Source organism: Nannospalax galili, unplaced genomic scaffold (assembly GCF_000622305.1).
Source record: "Nannospalax galili isolate Female #2095 unplaced genomic scaffold, S.galili_v1.0 scaffold389, whole genome shotgun sequence".
Lineage (NCBI taxonomy): Eukaryota > Metazoa > Chordata > Mammalia > Rodentia > Spalacidae > Nannospalax > Nannospalax galili.
The window spans coordinates 1,314,117-1,331,764 of NW_008360310.1; the positions used below are offsets into that span (position 1 = coordinate 1,314,117).

The 17,648-nt window shown below is 43.3% G+C and overlaps 1 protein-coding gene across 1 annotated transcript in view; it reads right to left on the bottom strand.

Annotated features, from left to right (window-relative positions):
- Nucleotides 1–640: 640 nt before the first annotated feature.
- Nucleotides 641–17,648, bottom strand: part of Exoc6b (exocyst complex component 6B) — a 629,077-nt gene continuing 612,069 nt past the window's right edge. Inside the window, exons 21-22 of the mRNA XM_008824711.3 lie at nt 7,336–7,448; nt 641–3,771 (exon numbers count right to left, since the gene is read on the bottom strand). Of these exons, the coding sequence (XP_008822933.1) occupies nt 3,645–3,771; nt 7,336–7,448 (240 nt within the window). The 3' untranslated portion in view covers nt 641–3,644. The remainder of the gene's footprint in view (nt 3,772–7,335; nt 7,449–17,648) is intronic.

A 17,648-nucleotide genomic window follows, 5' to 3' on the forward strand; every position in this document is an offset into this window, starting at 1 on the left:
GCCCACAGCAGCGTCAGGATGGTGACCTGACATTCCTTTCCAATCTCTTGTGAGGGTGAGTAGGCTGGTGCCATTGCACAGGCATTTCTAGCCATACTTCTCATGGCTGATGATGTGCCCAGCAGGCCCTTCACAATCTTCCAGCTCATACCAGGCTGGGGGCAGCTCTACACTCTAATACGATCTGTACTTCACTCTCATGCTATAATACAGTATGAATTCAAGGCTGAGCTATCAAGCACCCTTCTCCACACCGTGCTGCTCTGCTCCCTCTTCTGCCAGGCTGGCTCTGCTCTGGATAGCCCTGTATCATTCCTGCTTGACTGGAGCTTTTCCATGCAGGACTGGTGTTCAAAAGGCTTTGGACCCAATATTTCCTACCCCAGTACTCCATCTAAATTGGGTATTTCAATTTAGAAACATCCTCTTGGAGATGATAATGCCAGTGTTAGTTACGTAGATGAGAAAATGGAACTTAAGGGATGTTTCCCAGGTCGTAACATGGTCTTTCCACACCAGACTCTGCTCTGCTCCTTAGTCAACTGAGTGGGGATACGCTGTCTGCCATCTAGTGTTAGTCACCAACTGCAACTGCACTATGCAAAAAGGACGAAAACAAAAAACTCACAAGACAACACGGTGGCTTTTGGAAAGGTACATAGGCTCTTGTTTAATATAGTTAAAAGAGGAACATGTGCAGGGGAACAGGGCACACATGCTTTCCTCAGAGGAGCTCCTGCCTTGTGGCTACCTGCAGTGGCAGCTCTCCTAGTGAGCTTTAAGAGGAAAAGGTTCCTTTAGAGGTATAGATGGATTTCACTACATTCTCCCCATGAACATGTAACTGTGCAAAATAAAAAGGCAATTTATAACACATTAATGAGGAGTAACTACAAATTCAGACAAAGAAATGAGAAGGAAGGGAGAGAAGAGGAGGGGGCATGGGAAAGGAGTCAGGAGGAGGCCTGGTGAAGGGAAGCTCATGTAGGGCTTTCGGAATTAGCCCAAACCTGTGGGACTGTTGGGCCTGGGATATGATGGAATCACTGGGAGATGCTCTTTTTGCTAACTTTGTGGGTTCCCATGTACAAATCCTGTTCTATTGCACTCTCACCAGTGTCATCTAGGCTGCTATTTTTCCCATGAATGGTAAAACTGAGCTCACTGCCTAACCAAGGCTCCCAAACTAGACTCTCATCAGAAACATGGATCTGGTGTTCCCAGAACTGGACTCGACATTCAGAGTGGTGGGAGGATAGTAGACATCCAGGCACCAGCATCTTACCCCACCTGAGACTCTCTAGGATGCCTGGGACCAGAGGCATCTGAATCTGAGGTGGGTCATGGAGTCTGAGGCCCATGGGCACACATGCTGTGCTCAAGTCCTTATGGTCAGCTCAGTTACAGGCCTGTGGACAAAAGAAAAAAATTCCCACTTTACTAATTCAAAACAACTCTGTTATGGCAGGTTCCTGTTTTCACTATCTCTGGTTTATACAGTTCAGAAGCAGTGCACTGCCTTTTATTAGGGAAAGGTGCAGGCAGACTGAGACACAGCAGGAGAAAAGCCAGGGTGGCCACCCTAAATGTCCTGAGCTTAGATAAGCGGGTCTTTCAGCAGGGCTTTGGTGTGGAAAGTAGAGTAGCCCTGTTCTTCCTCCCATCCTCATTTTCTCTACAGCAGGTTCTCTGAGGCAGAGGGTGGAGAGCAGACTAGCAGCATGACTTAGTCTAAGAGGACAGACGCTGTGACAGCCTGGCAGTCTCTCCACTGACTGAAGATCTCAGCACTGAAGTCTGACAAGTTTGCTGAGCACAGTGACTAGACTTCCCTTCCTTCAGGCAGCAGGACTTGAGATTACGGAATCATCTCTCACTCTTTTCAACAAATCCAGGGTTTGGAGATACCACCTTGTCCTCTTCCCATTGGCCCCTACTTTCCCTTGGCTAATTAAGCTTTTAGTGGCAGTGCTCTTCTCTGACTCTCAGCCTGAATCCCTGGGCCAATGTCTGGCCCTCAGAATGAGCCTTGCAGGCCTCTGCTGAACTCCCTGGCAGCCTTGTCTCTCCACTGCTGGGAGGCTGTACCTCTGTGTGTGTGTTCTCTTCCTGTTGGTTTTCAAGATGTGGTAGGCTATGATGAGGGTGGAAGTGGGGAACACGAAAGGAAGTACATTCTCTAGGAATAACTCAAGAGCTGGCAAAGGTAGTAAAAAATTCTGGTTGACAAATCTCTCTGCTCCCTCATGCAAGCTAGAAATACTTATGTGGCTTCTTTGTCAGAGTTTGATGGTGCACAACTACACCCTTATCAGCAGCCAGAGTAGCCGAGTAGCAGCTTTGAGAAGTGTCTGAGTGTAGACCCCTCTGACCGATTTCACAACAAAGCCCTTGTGTTGCCTCAAGGAGTCCATTTGGAGCACTGGAATCCAAGCTAGGCTGGCCCAGGCTCCAGGCTCCAGGCTGAGGGGTGGCAGGAGTCTAGGGCAATCACTCTTAGGTGCAGCCAAGAGAGCTCAGAAGATGGGAGCCCTGGGTTTGAGAAGATGAGCTTTGTCTCTGTGATATGACCTAGTAGATGACAGCTGGGCCAGAGGCAACAAGCCACTAGCTGCAGCTGGCCCTGACTACCTCACAGTGTCAGCTCCATGCTCAGAAGCATCTCGTCCCATGCTGGCTGTGCCTGCAGTGTAGAGCTGGGGACATTTCCTTTAAAGATGGTGGCCAGAAGGCTGCTGTTAAAACATAAATGAGCAATCTCAAGAAATCCTCAGGTTCTAACCAAGGGAAAGGATGGGCTGTTTTCAGAATTCAGGAATCTGACCATCTAAAGATGCTGCAAAGTCTGAGACTCTCTCTTGAGGACCTTTAGAAGCAACCACTGACCTATGTCTTAAGCCAAGTGTTTTGGCCATGAAAGAAAGGACAGAGATGAATGGGAAAGGGACTGGGTTCCTGACCCAAACTGGCATTCAAGATCCAGAAAAAACACCCCACCCACAGTGGGATAGCCTGCAATGCAGCATAGGCCCAAGGGTTTACTCACCTTTACCCTGTCCCTAGCCTGGGTCAGACCTAAAGAAACCACCACTCTTGGAGGATCAGAGTGAAGCTGTCATCTTGCCACATTCTGTGCTCTCATCAGCCAATAATCAGCTGATGTAGCAGATGGGCATCCTGAATTGAGGCTGACTTTGATGTATTAGGTAGGCATATTTGCCAGGATCTCCTTGTGTCAAGAAGAATCAGCCCCACCTGTGGTGAAGGGGGCACTTGAGGGCAAAGAGGATACCATTTATTATCCTTTCACTTCCTCACCTTACCTTCCAGGCCTAGATACCTGCTTGTTTGTGGAGCCATGGACAAGAGGCAGTTCACCACATTGGCACTGGTGATAGAGCCCTCCTAGAATAACACTACCAGTCTATCAGTAATTCCTCTGAGCCCTGCCTAGCAACACCTCCTGTTCTTGCTTATCCTTGTGCCTCTCTTGCTATAGGGAAAGGTTATGTGAATGCTGTACAGGGGTTAATAAAAAAATACATATGCTCTCTTTAAGGAAGAATGCACAAATGCAGGGCCAGCCCAGGCAAGGTCCTAGACCATGGGGCTTCGGCAAGCTTCTGTGGGCCCAAGGCTGATGTTCAGGAGTGGTGGCTACTGATGAGTCCTCGGAGCTGCTTGGCCACAGTGTCAATCAACTTCTGCTTGTCTCGTTCATTTTTCCGGAACTGTGCAAACATGTTGTTCTTGCGACTAGTATCTTTCATCCTAAACAGAGAAGGAAAGAAAAGAGGGCACAGTGTTTGAGGAGGTGCTGGAAGGAGATGCAGGAAGTAGGATGGCAAGATGTACCTTAACCACTACCCAGAGTGGAAGAGTTCAGAATGTTTCTGTCGCCAAGCTACCTACTCGTCATGGAGCTGTCCTTTGGACACATGCTACCTTCCTGATTTCAGCTGCCACTGGTCAAGAGCTAGCGTTGGTGGGACCAAGTCCTTATCCCCCACACTTCCCCCACCTAACTCACCCTTCTGTCCCAGGGTTATGCACTTGCTATAGGAGTCTGAGACATGGTTGGGGTCCACTCATTATTTCATGAGCATGCTGAGACCTTAGAGATGGAATTTGGAAAGTGAAACAGAAAAAAAAAAGGTCTTAAAATTAATTCCAAGAGAACACAAGTCACTGAGAACCACTGTGCATTTCCAAACCCCACTCTCACTGGTTATTTTTCTGCCCCTAACAAATGGAAGGGCCTTATTGGTCTCTATGAGTCTCACGGTTATGGTTGAAAGGCAGTAAGGTAGGCACAGTGCTGAGGGAAGTAGGTGCAAAAGGTATGTTTATCCTCTTAGTTGACAAAGCCAGGCTTTATATATGAGAGACAGTCCAAGCTTTCAATGGCTGTCTACAGCTTCAGACCTTTCCCAAGAGACAGCCTGAACTCTTACTGGCTGTCTATAGCCTCAGACCTTTGCGTCCTGCTAAAGGTCCATAAATGATATTCCTAGAGCACAAATAATAGAGATGGCTCTATCAGATGGATAGCCCTAATGGAGAGGCAGGGTCAAAAAAAGCTAAGACCAGAATGATACACTGTAGAGCCTCCAGGTCTGGCCAAGCTACTGTGACAGAGCCCAGGACTCTGTTCTCTGCAGAGGGCCCACAACCTACAATGCTGATGACTTACTCTGGCCCAACCTCTGCACACTGATCCCAAGCCTACAACTAGACTCAGTGTTAGGGAATCAAGAGGTGTTAGAGAACCAAGGAGCCCAGTACTCCATGGACAAGGTGGGCTGGCTGGCACCTTTGACCCTGGAGTTGGGCTGGCTCTCTGACTCCATTGTCTCATTGCATGCAGATTGGCCAAAAGAGGGTCTGAATTACTCCCAGGAATATTCTGGGCAATCCTGGGCTTTTTCCCTCCCTTGTAAGGCAGAATTCCTCTGAAGAGGGCAAGAGGTAGAGCCCGTGAATAAAAAGGCAGAGATTCTATAAGGGCAACTTATGTCTTGTATATATGGTACATACTAGGTATAGTGCATGCTTTTCTGTGTATATATGTCCACTGGAATGTAAATAGTCCATAAGAGCATTCTATCTGGTAAGGAACTGGAGCTGTCTGGCTCTCTGACAGTGTCAGCCCAAATTGTGACTTTTTTCCTTGGTCTAAGCTCCGAGTAATTCCTTCAGGCTGGAGTTACTCATCCATGGAGCCACTGCCCACATGTGGAGGCCTGTCCTGGGCTGGGAAGGAGGACAGGTGACTGACCTGTGTTGGAGGAAGGTACAAGGTCTCTCAGGGTTCTGGTGAGCACTGTGTTCACTCCCTTGCACACTAGCTGCACAATTATGTTTGTGGAACTGACAGGGCTTTAGATTATTCCAAAGGACTCCCTTCCTTTTGCTGGGTAAGCTATAAATCTAAACAACACAAAACAGGAAACAGGAAACAAAGAGAAGCCCTTTCTGCATTCACAGGACGTTTGGTTCTACTGATGTCATGACTGCTTGCAGCAGTACAGGGACAGGCAGCTTAAGGGGAGGCTCCCATACTCTGTAGAAGGGAAGAGCCCAGAGGCAAGGATTTTTTGATCATTGAAGCCTATAGTTAGGATCAGACTCTCAGGTGCTCTGAAGGATGATGGCTGCGTGATGGTTTATATGTGGGGATGTACCAAACTCAAGGCTGGCTGGCCTAAGGTACCAGCTGGCAGTGGGGAAAGGGAATGGGTCAGGAGAAGGGAAAGATTCTTTTGAGGCTAGAAGATGTGGATTTCATTGGCCCGGGTGGCCTTTGCCTTTCAGCAATGGAGAGAAAGCTTTTAACCCCACTGACTGGCTGGGGCTCAGCACACAGCTTTGTTATAGGATAGGCCAGAATGGAGAGACCTCACCAATTGCCCTAGCCTAAGGAAGGGTAGAAAAGGATCCCTAGAGAAGTAAGTGACTGAGTACCAACTCAAAGGTGGCAATTTCCACTAGTGAAGAGAACTGTAGCCCCAGGTCGTGCCCTTGATGAGGAATTTTCCTGGTAGATGTGAGTTCTAGAACCTAAAGTCATGAGCCTCCTCCTCAGGAGGCTGCTGAAGAGCGATTCTGTCATGGATGAACTGCAGGCCCCACTCCAATACGTGCGCCAAGCATACCAGGAACCTGAGTGGGAGTCATTCTTTCCCTGGTGCTGATGGGAAAAGTCCTTGCCACCATTGCTGGCCCCAAAGGAATTAGTAAAGCAAGGGTCGCTATAAGGATCAAGGAAAGAGGAGGTACCCAGCCAAGTGATACAGGCTGGTTTAGTAGATTAGTTTGTTAGGGTGGAGACAACTCACAGGGTAGGGATTTTGGTTTAGTTATTAGTGACAAGGAAACCAGAAGGACTTGCCTCAAAGTGATGGAAAAGGCCCAAGTGAGCAATATACTTACTCTCTAGATATCCTAGAGAAAAAAAGTCATTGGGAGAGAGAACCATGGAAGAAAGTTAACACAGAAGCATCAGTCCTCAGCACATCTCTAGGCTTTAAATATACAACCCAGTATCCTGCTCTTGCCTACCCTTTACCTCTACCTTCTCACCCTCTATCATTGTGCACTGTAAGAAGGACATATCTCATTTTTTTCTTTCTGTCTAAGGCTCTATTCTGGCCTCCTAGACACCAGGCCTTGCTTTGCTAGGGTTGGAACATGCTTATAACTGCCCATACATGTATATTTTATATACTGAAAGCTCTCTTGTGTCTAGGCATTCCAATTGTGCCTGAAAAGACTCTAAACATGGATTTTGATCTCTGGCCTGCCAGCTATCAATTAGGTTAGCAAAAGCCAGAGCCTGGCTGCAGTGCATGCCAGATGCCAACATCTACATGACAAGTTGGTTAGCTTTGAGATGTTCGGAGCTGGATAGCCCAGTTCAGTGAGACTATACCTGTAAGGAGCTCTGCTCTACTCATCAACACAACCCAAGGACTTGGGTAGGTTCCCTCTGCTCACCAGCTTGGCCTGAGTTCCAAACCAAGTTATCTTTCTACCTTTTCTTATCTTCTGTAGTTAAAAGATATTGTTCCATTAAGCTACAAGGCCATGCAGAGTCCCACTCTGGCCTGTACTTGTAGTTTGCTAGAGCTCAAGAATTAAGAAGCTACAAGAAGAAGGCCAAGAGCTAAGAGCTAAGATCATTGCTGAGAGCAATGATCGAGATGGCTGACAGCACCTATGGTAGCTTGAAGAACAAAGATGTTTCTCAAGGTAGTGGAAACAGGAAACAACCTTGTTTACCACCCATATCCTGCTGCCCACCTCCCCACACAGAGCACTGGGCTGGCTACTCACTTCTCAAGCAGGGTCAGAGCTGTCACTGGGTTCACCCGGAGGTACTTGCAGTTGGGCTGTCCGTAGTCAGCAAGGTATGTGGACCAATCCCACTGAATGAAGAGGTCCAACAGCTGAAAAATACCCCAATCCCCACACCAAGGATTAACCAAACAGACAAGAAAAACCAGGATCCTAGAAATCCCAACATCCTTTACTACCAGCTAACAGAAAAACTGAAACAAATGTAATAAAAGGACGGACAGCTACAGATCATGGTTACAAGTAAAAGAAAAATAGAAATAAAAAAGGAATAAACATCAGAAGATAGAGAAATCACTGCCACAAATGTAGTTCCATTGCTGAAACCACATACTAGCAGCAGGCCTCAGAGGCTAGTCTGTGAAAAATTAAGACTAGACTGATCTAAAATCTCAGAATAATCACTCACTTACTCATTCAATAAATGCCTGTCATATGCCTTCCACATACCAAGCTCCACTTGTGGAGCTCAAAATTCAACAATGAACAAATGAACAGGGAGCAGTTAGTGAAGCCAGCTTCGCCTCATCTAACACTGATGCTATCCATGTGGATTCTGTGGACTGACCCAGTATCTTGGACAGCCTTGTTGCTGCTTTTCCACTCTTCCACGGGGTTTGGAATCAGGAACTATATTTAGTTGCCAATGTCTCTGTAGTCTTTAATCTGGGATATTTCCATAGCCTTTTTCCTTAAATGATATGATATTGACACTTTTGAAGACTATAGACTCCTGCCTCTACTGCTCCCTTCAGCTTTATCTGATGCCTTTTCCTCAGATGCACAACATGCATTCCCAGAGAGAATACAACACAAACAACAAAGTATCCTCCTCTGGGGGTCACATCTGGAAGCACCCAGTGCTCCTCTTTCTCTCACTGGTGATATTGGTTTTGATTACTTGTCAAGATGTCTGATTTTTCCACTATTTAGTTATGAGGTTGTCCTTTGCAAATAGCAAGCAATTGGGGAGAACATTTAAACCCACATAAACACATTGTTCCTGATTAGAATTTCTCTTTATATATTTAGCATCCAGTGAAGACTTGTGCTTCACACAGACTTCTATATTGGTTACAAACTTAGGATATCCCAACACCTTTCTTCCCTCCACATTGATGAGCTGCCATTCATTTTGCTATTAGGGGGTGCTCTTCCTCCCCCCACCATGTGTGGATTTAGTATTGGTATGGACTCTTGGGCTCTCACTTTCAATGCTTATGCTCATTACTCTGCACTCTGTTTTGAGACGCAGACTGTCCCCAGCTTCGGCAAGTATGAGTTTCTTTAAGTTAGAGCCTGTGTTCCTGTGTTGTCCCCATAATTGTAGCTTTCTGGTTGTGGACTCATATTTAACCAGTTCAGCACTGAGACCAGTCATTTCTTTGAGAAGAAAATTATTTTAATGGGAACACAATGGAAATTGGGATTTGGGTGCCGTGTGCTCTCACTGCTACTGGAGTATCTCTGTTCGCTGCTACTTGGGGGGGGGGCAAATTACAGGAAGCTAAGCTCTTTCAACACATGAGCTGAGAATAATTGTATGTAGTAAATATGCATTTGCATAGACATACATATCTTAAAAATCCCAAGTCCACACCACATCTCCAGGTGTAACCATTGCAGTGCTCTCTTTTATCTTCCTTGGTGAGAACCTGGCTCTCAACATCTTCATCTCATTTGCTCAACCTTAAATATATCTAAATGTGTTCAGCATTGTGTACATACCACCAAAACAACAACAAAGAAACCCAAAGCAAGTCAACACGGAGCTCAGGATCGGTTTCCCATTGTCCCTTCCACCATCAAATGCTGTGTTCATAAGTCACTTGGATTGATCCCCTTCGATGTGGTTACAGTGTTCATCTAAGTGCATTTGGGTTCAGTTTTTCTCATTTGCTTTTAAGATACTCTTCCTTCCTATCCTTGATGATTTTTTAAAATGTGTAGAACATTAGCATTCTTCAAAAGTCAAAATCACAAAAAGGTTAACCTTCATTGTTCCCCTTTCACCTCAGTTCCTCCTGTGCCACACTGGCAGACAATGCCATTGCTTTTAGGGTGTTCTTCTATTTGTGAAGATAAGCAGATGCATGTATGCTTTCTTATTTCTCCTTTCTTTTTCCAGAAAGTAACTGCCACATGCACCCTTCAGGGAATCTTCCTTCTTAAAATGACAGGTAGAACATGGATGGAAGAGATGAAAGGAGAGCTAACTTAAGATTACTGTTTCCCAAATGTCATTAACCTTCACAATTTTGACTATAACTGCAAGCTACCAGTGTCAAGTCTACCTACGTTTTTCTTTGTGCTGACTTGTGTTTTAATCATAAAAATGTAAAAGCTCACTTTACATCACCATCACTACTGGCAAAAACTAATCCAGAACTTGCATACTAGTACCACAGAGACGGCATTATCATCAGGGAGACAGAAAACAGCTTTTCCACTAGCTCTAGTGCAAATCTGTGTATCATCTCAGCTGCCTGGAACATCACTGTTGTGGTCTTCTGCACCTCCAGTATCCATCCAACCAATGTTTTAGTGTTAGTCTGTGAACCAAGAGCTGAGTGATAACTGTGTGTGCAGGACAGAATTGAGTGGCCCATGTGTACCAAGAAGAAACTGGAAAAGAAGTTCCTTCATCACAAGGGACCAGAGCACATGTAGGCCATGTGCTGGCTAGGAGGTCCACAGCTAAGGGTTTGGTGAAGCTGGATGTGTTGGTCAGCCATATGGATGGTTTATAGAGGGAAATAAACTAGACCTTCCTCCTCATTCTTCTCATACTAGCTTTCCCAAAATGAACTTGTGATGGTTTTTACCCACTTGTCAGAACATTGCTAAAATTCTTGATTCTGTAGGTGCTGACTTGTAACAGAATTTACATTTATTTCTATAAGACTTGAAACAAATAAATGAAATAGTTTCCCTAGCTTGGATTGTTTTAATAAAGATGTAAACGTGCTGAATTCTGTTTTTTAAAGGTTTAAAGTGTTATTAGAAAATTCATAGTAAAATAAAAAAGTAATTACCAAGAACAATAATGGTATTATCTCATTCAGCATATCCAAGAAATCTGTTTTATGTCCAGTATCCACTGCACTAATAGTTAATGGAATAAAAATGGAATTTCAACTCTCATAATCTCTGCCCAAAAGGGATAACATTATTGGACTCTTATGAGATGCAGAAATGGTTCCTTTTACATCAATATGCAGAAAGTTCAATTCACTTCTAAAGTTTTAAAAGCATCAAATATATGCAAAGAATTGGGCTGCATCTTTCAGGTAATCTTACAATGAGTAGTCTTCTATTAGACAGATAAATAAAAGAAAAACATGAATAACTAACCCAAGATAAATTAGTCAAGTGCCATTGAATAATATACTGACTGTTTCTCTTTTGGAACTACCGGCTGAAAACACTGCAGTTTCCATTTGTTATTTATTTGTTTGTTTGTTTATTTATTTATTATTTGTGTGTGTGTCTTTTTTGAGACAAGGTCTCCCTGAGCCCTAGCTGGCCTGGAACTCACTATGTAGGCCAGGCTGGCCTTTATCTCAGAGAGACCTGCCTGCCTCTATCTCCTGAGTGCTGGGATTAAAGCATGTGCCACCATATATAAATATAAATTGTGGTACAGAAAACACACTCAGACAGAGTTTATTCTGGTGATTGGGTAATGCCACAAAGATGATGTGATCATTTATTCAATGTCAAGTAATAGAATGCTTACATATTTTGTCATAGAGTTCAGAAGTTACTTGCATTTCCAACATCAGTAGCAGATTTTGTTTTCTTTTTTTTCCTTTAAATAATTTATTGAGATTTTCATACAGGCATATAAGCATATAAGGTGTTTTGATCAAATCCATGCCCACTTCCTCTCTTCCAACTCCTCCCATATCTCCCAGATTTTGTTTTCTTAAAATACTTTTATTTTGAATGATTAAAAACTACGTAAAAGTTACAAAGAAAGTCTAGATGTTCTTCTGCCCCCATTAGCTAGCCTTTTTGTGTTTGTGGTACTGGTGATTAAACTCAGGGCTAAGCAAGCGCTCTATCACTGAACTACCTCCCCAGTCCTACCTGATTTCTTTAATATCTGGTGTTATCACTACAGCACAGCTGTCAGAACCAAGAACTTAAATTCATATCAACTATAACTTTGTTCCAGTGCCATCAAGTTCTCCTTCAACATTCACTTTCTGCTCCAGATTCCAATGGAATGTTCCACATTGTGCTTGGTCACATGCTTTCTTAGTCTTTCAATCTGTTACTATTCTTTGGTACCATCTTTGTGACACTACCCAATCACCAGAATAAACTGTGTGTGTGTGTGTGTGTGTGTGTGTGTGTGTGTGTTCTGTACCACAATTTGTATTTGCTGCTTACAAACAGAAACTGCAAGAGTCGGGCATGGTGCCACATGCTTTAATCTCAGCTATTATTTTTTCAAGACCATGGTACTTAATGTCCCTCGATTTGGGTGTGCCAAATATTTTTTCATGATTGGAGTGAAGCAAAAGTTCTCAACCAGCAGACAGTTTTGCCTCTGAGGGCACAGGCGTGTCTGGAGATAGTTCTGGTTGTCATGGGCTGGGGTGGTGGTAACACTGGTATCAGGGGGTAGAGTTCAAGGATTCTATAAAACATCTTACAGTACAAAAGGAAGACATCATACAATAAAAGGTTATTGAGTCCAAAACATTAATAAGGTTAAGGTGTCCTGGATTGAGGTTATACATTAGGCATGGTGGGGGAGGGGGGAGGACAACCACAGAAGTATGACAACATTATTTTAAAAACTTTACATTTATTTTTGATGTGTGTGTGTGTATGTGTTTGCGCATACACATGTTCATATGCACACATATGCATCATGGCGTATATGTGGAGGTCAGAGGACAACTTGTAGGTTTCTCCTTCCATCATGTGGTCCCAGGAATCCAACTCAGGTGGTCAGACTTGGTGGCAAGCACCTTTCCCCACTGAGCAATCTTGCTGGCCTCTATTACATTATTTAATGCATCAAGTCATGGAGACATGATGACCATGCCTCTCCTTCCAGGCAATGTTAATATTAACTTGACCACTTGGTTCAGGGTGCAAGCGAAAAGTTCTCAACAGCAGTATCATTATTTCCTTTTGGGATTAATAAATTTCTTGGGGAAGATATTGTTTCCAACTATACAAACCTCCTGATTCTCTCCAGCCTTTGGCCTGCCACTGGTGAATGGATTTTGCCTAAAGCAGCATTTACCATGATGTCTGCCCACAAGATTTTCTACTGTCTTCATTCCTTTTACAGTTATTAATTTCAATTCTTCTGTGAAGAAAAGCACTGTTACTTTCCATTTAGTCATCTAATTGTATCAGTATACATTTCTGAATATTTATTTTATTTTTCAGGTTATAATTCAATATAATTATTATTTTGTGGTTCAAGTCATTCCAGCTTTAGTTTTTAAGAACTCTTTAGGATTGGGTCGCCTCTGTATTTTTGACCTGTCACTCTCCTTTTTTGAATACTTTTTTCTTTTCGGGTACTCCAAGATGCTCCAAGCTCATCTTGTATCTTTTTTTCCATTGCCCTAAATGTAGACTCAATTACTTACCCAAGGTACTTTGGTTCTTCCTAGAGGAGAATTGTATTTAGAAAGCAAGGTCTGAGCATATAGTCTACTCATTGCTACTGGGGAGTACTGCACCCAGGCCTCTTTAGTGGGCAGAACTAAGGAAAAAATGTGTGTATATTACATGTGGAATTCTGTATCTATGTGTGCATACATATCAAAAATCATGAGTTTACATTGATGCCTCCAATTCCAACCCAGCACTACAGAGTTCTTTCTAGTCCCCTCCTTCTTTCCTGATTTATCACCTTTTTTTCCGACAGGAGAAACCTGGGAGTTATTATCTATAATAGCTGACATATTTGTTTAATTCTCCATAAAGTGGTTTCAGAGTTGCTAACCCACACCCCTGCAAGACACAAATTTACTAACTGGAGTACAGAACTGGGATATGGTTCTTTTTGAATCCTTACTGGTTTCTTCAGTTACTGAGGTTAGGTCTTTTTTTCATCACATGTCTGTTGTGATTATATTGATCTTCTGTGATGTAGTTCTGCCCTTTTCACTGTTTCTGCTTGATTTTGCATTCATACGCATTTTGGTCAATTTAACTGTTTACTTTGGGTATGAAAAATATATTATAGTTCTAAAAGTCAAAGCCATATGAAAAGTATACTGAGAAAGGGCTCCTCCCACTGTCAGTTCTTTCTACATCTTCTATTTGCCCCATTTAGGTAACCCAGATAGTTGCAGTTTATCCTGCTTTTGTTTCTTTTGCATAGATGAACAGACATTTTCTTGTGCCTTCCTTTCTCATTTGAAGGGTACACTAGAGTTATTCTCCTGCACTTTCCCTCAGAGAAATATATCTAGAACTCAATCTCTAGTAGAAGCTTTTTCCTCAGGAATGATCACATTCTGTACTTATTCATACAAATAATGTGGGGGTTTTGTAATCTAGAGTTGTCATTTTCAAGGGACAGACCAGATATGATATTTGGGAGCATTTCACTGCTAAGCGAGGAGAGTAAGTGCTGAAAGGTATAGAGTAGAAGATGGCGAAAAAAGTTAGGGCTAACTTGATCAAAGGAGAATTCAACAGGTCATTAATGATGCTTTGATTTCAAATAGATGATCTGCTTATGACAGTTATCAGAACAGGGAATTAAACTAGTAATGTGACAACACTAGTTATGTGACATTTTATAAGCTACACAGGTTAATTTGCATGATAAATCATATGATTACAAGTTATTATATAAAGCTGTGTACAAGTGGGACAATATGAAAAGGGAATGTTGAATGGGAATGCTGACTAGGTTCTACTGAGTAGAATACCTGCTTTCCTGCTTGCTCCTATATGACTTCTATCTATGCAACTCTTAACTAGGGCTGTGGCAAAGCTCTAAAGCTGCCTGTTATACTTTGTTGTTACTTTTGACCATTCCTACTGTTAAACAGTACTCAAGTTATACATCTGATTTCATGGTGGCAGGTAGTAGAAGAAGAAAGAGAAAAGACAAGCAACTGGCAGTAGTCACCAAGTAGACAAAGGAGGGATGGCTTCTTGGCTTACATGCCCCCCAGAGGCTAGAGCCGTTTGGGTGTTTTTAAAATCTTCATTGATTCTGCCTTTGAGTTTGAGTCTCCTCTGAGGCTAGGCCAAACTTTTAAAAGTAGCTGAGAAAGACCAGAAAAATCCAAAGGAGTGAAGTCAAAATGAGCCCCAGCCATTTGCAGAGTTCTAGGAAAGGCCTTAAAGTAGCATCAAGATAAAGTAGACTCTGCTGACCTTTGTTAGTGTGACTAATACACACACATCTCCAGTAGAAAACACACCAATAATTCAGATAGATGACTTGCTCATGGCCAAAGAAGGCAATCTTCAGTGTTGGAAATGGTGGCTCATGCCTTTAATCCCAGCACTTGGAAGGCAGAGGCAGGTCAATCTCTGTAAGCTCAAGGCTAACCTGGTCTACATAGCAAGTTTCAGGTCAGCTGGGGCTACAGAGACACCCTGTCTCAAAATACCAAAAAAAAAAAAAAAAACCACCCCCAAACCAAGAAGGCAATCTTCAAGTAAACACTGTAGACTAATATTGAAGCATGCTCTTTTGCTCTCTGAGTTTCCAAGTCTCTTTGGCAGAAAGGGCTATTCAGAAAGAGCCTAGGAGAAGATGCTAGTACATGCCTACTGCTAGACCACTGCTGGCTACTATACCATTCATTGTGTGCCCATTCTAGGGTAAAGAACATTGTTGGACACATTCTGCTGTCATTCATTGCTAATTCTTCAGCTATCAACCTCTTCACCCAGTTGTGATGGTTAATCTTCACTGACTAGATTTAGAATCACTTAGTTGTGTCTGTGAGGGTATTTCCAGAGTGGTTTAACTGAGAAGGGAAGATATACTTCAAATGTGGCCTGGGTGCTTAGACTGAATATAAGGGGAAGAAGGAGCAGGAAAACATAAGTACCAGCATTTATCTCTCTGCTTCCTGACCCTGGATGCTGACACAATGTGATCAGCTGCCCTGCATTGTAGCTACCACAACTAGAGCCACTCTTACTACTAAGCCTTCTCTGCCACAATGAACTACATTCTCAAACCATGAGCCATAATAAGCTCTTCCTCCCTCAAGTTGCGTTTGCTATGTATTTTGCCACAGGTAGCATTGCAGCTCCCAAGGGTGAGAACAACATTTCTCCCATGACTCCTCTACAGCATGGCCCAGCACACTGCTAGACTTCCAGCAGGTCACCAGCAAACATATCAAATGGAATTAGACTAGATGAGCAGACATTTTGTAGCACCTATATTGGGCAGATGATGGACCAGATTTATAATTTGTTTCCCACAACCAATCTGCTAAGTAGACCAAGTCAAGGGTTCTCTTGAGTGACACTAGTAGGGATGTATGAGGATGAAGGAGACATCAAATTAGAGAGATGCATCCATGATCAGGAGGAGCACCAGGGTTCCAAGGGAAGGTACCCATAAGCAGTACATAGGAGCGAAGAGGATGTTGGTCATGTCTAGACAAGCTTCACTGGGGGGACTGGGCTGTTGGTAAAGCCTCTTCTTTCCGGGATGTAGCAAAGATCCCATAGAGAGCACAGAATGGCAGAAGCAAATGTAGGAACACACACAGAAATGGAGACACTGTTAGCAGCCATACCCTGCTTCCCCTAGGAATGATTTTGTTGACATCTTTCTCTTGAGTAAACTGAATCCTATAGAAAATTCTACTCCCAAAGCAGGCGTGTCCTTGAAGTAAAAGGCAAACTTGAATGTGTACTTTATATACATCCAAAGGAATTCTTCATGTTAAACAGGACAGACTACAAGATGATAATAACATGCTTCTCTGAGTTACTTACCATATAATCTATCAAAAATTCTAAATATGCTCTGTCTTTGTGGCTCCTGTAAGTACAACGTACTTACTCGTGGAAACAGTAACATACACAACACTAGGAGTTCCTTGCCCACTGACTGCTTCAAACAGGATAAAACTCATCATATCATGGCAAGGTGTTTTTTATAATCTACAACCCACAGTGCTTCTTAGGAGGCAGCAGGGTGCAGCAAGAGCAAATGCAGGCTAAGTAGCCTCCAACTGAGAGAGTGACCCCAGATAAAGCTCCTATCAACAGCAGAGGGCAGACCAAGAGAACAACTGTAGAAAGGCTGCTCAATAGCTGACTTGACCATGATACATCTGTGTTTATAGCCAGGATTTCCCCTGACCCCATGCCCCTGGCAATGCAATTCAAAGAATAGCTTTAGCCTGCCTCTTGTATGACCTCAGAAGTGCTTCCTGACTCAGAAATCTGGGCAAATGTCGGAAAAGGAATTGGAAGACTTTAATAAACACAAACTCAGTACCAACAATGTATCAAGCACTCTTGAGTACCACACAGGAAAAGGTGGTGAGATGCCATGTCCAGTCTTGAACTTTGCCTGGTAAATGAGCAGATGCAGAGTGGTAGGCACTAAGATACTGTGGAGGGGCATGATAAAAGTTCACAAGAAGGGCTTCTAAGTCCCAGTCAGGCAAACAGGTATTGCTAAGGGTGGGGTGGGGTTCCAGGCAAGGAAGGATCTTTGAGAAGTGCTCTGGACATAATTAGGACAAAGGAAGCAAGGGGCCAGTGGCCTCCGTATTAAGGAGGCTAAGTTAAGGAGACTGAATTTTAGCTCTGAGCTTTTCTCCTTTTTTCATCAAGGCTGCTACCTGCTCTTCTAGAGCAGAAGATAGAAAACTACCATCATCACTGTTTTTGGTAAATAAAGCTTTATTGGTGTAGAGCTACGTTCATTAGGTAATATCTTGTCTATGGCTGCTTTTGTGCAGTTGTCAGCTGAGGCAAGAGACTGTGACAGACACTGCATGGCCTGGAGAGCCTAATGCTGCACTCTGGCCTTTTCACAGGAAAGTCTGTCTTTAGATCCGGGTCAGAGAGAGGAGTGGGGATTTCCTCAGATGGGAGATACCTCACAACTATCATGTAATATACACAAATAAAATCGCTTTATAAATTAATTCTTAGCTTAAAACACTGAAGAAAGGAAGGCAGGAAAATGAGAAGGCTCTCAATCATAAAAGTATGGCAATACCTTCATTGGTCTAACAATCAGCACCAGCATTCTTTTAGGAAAGAGAAATACTTGAAGAGATTTCTTGCTTAGGGAAGACCATTAATGTGCA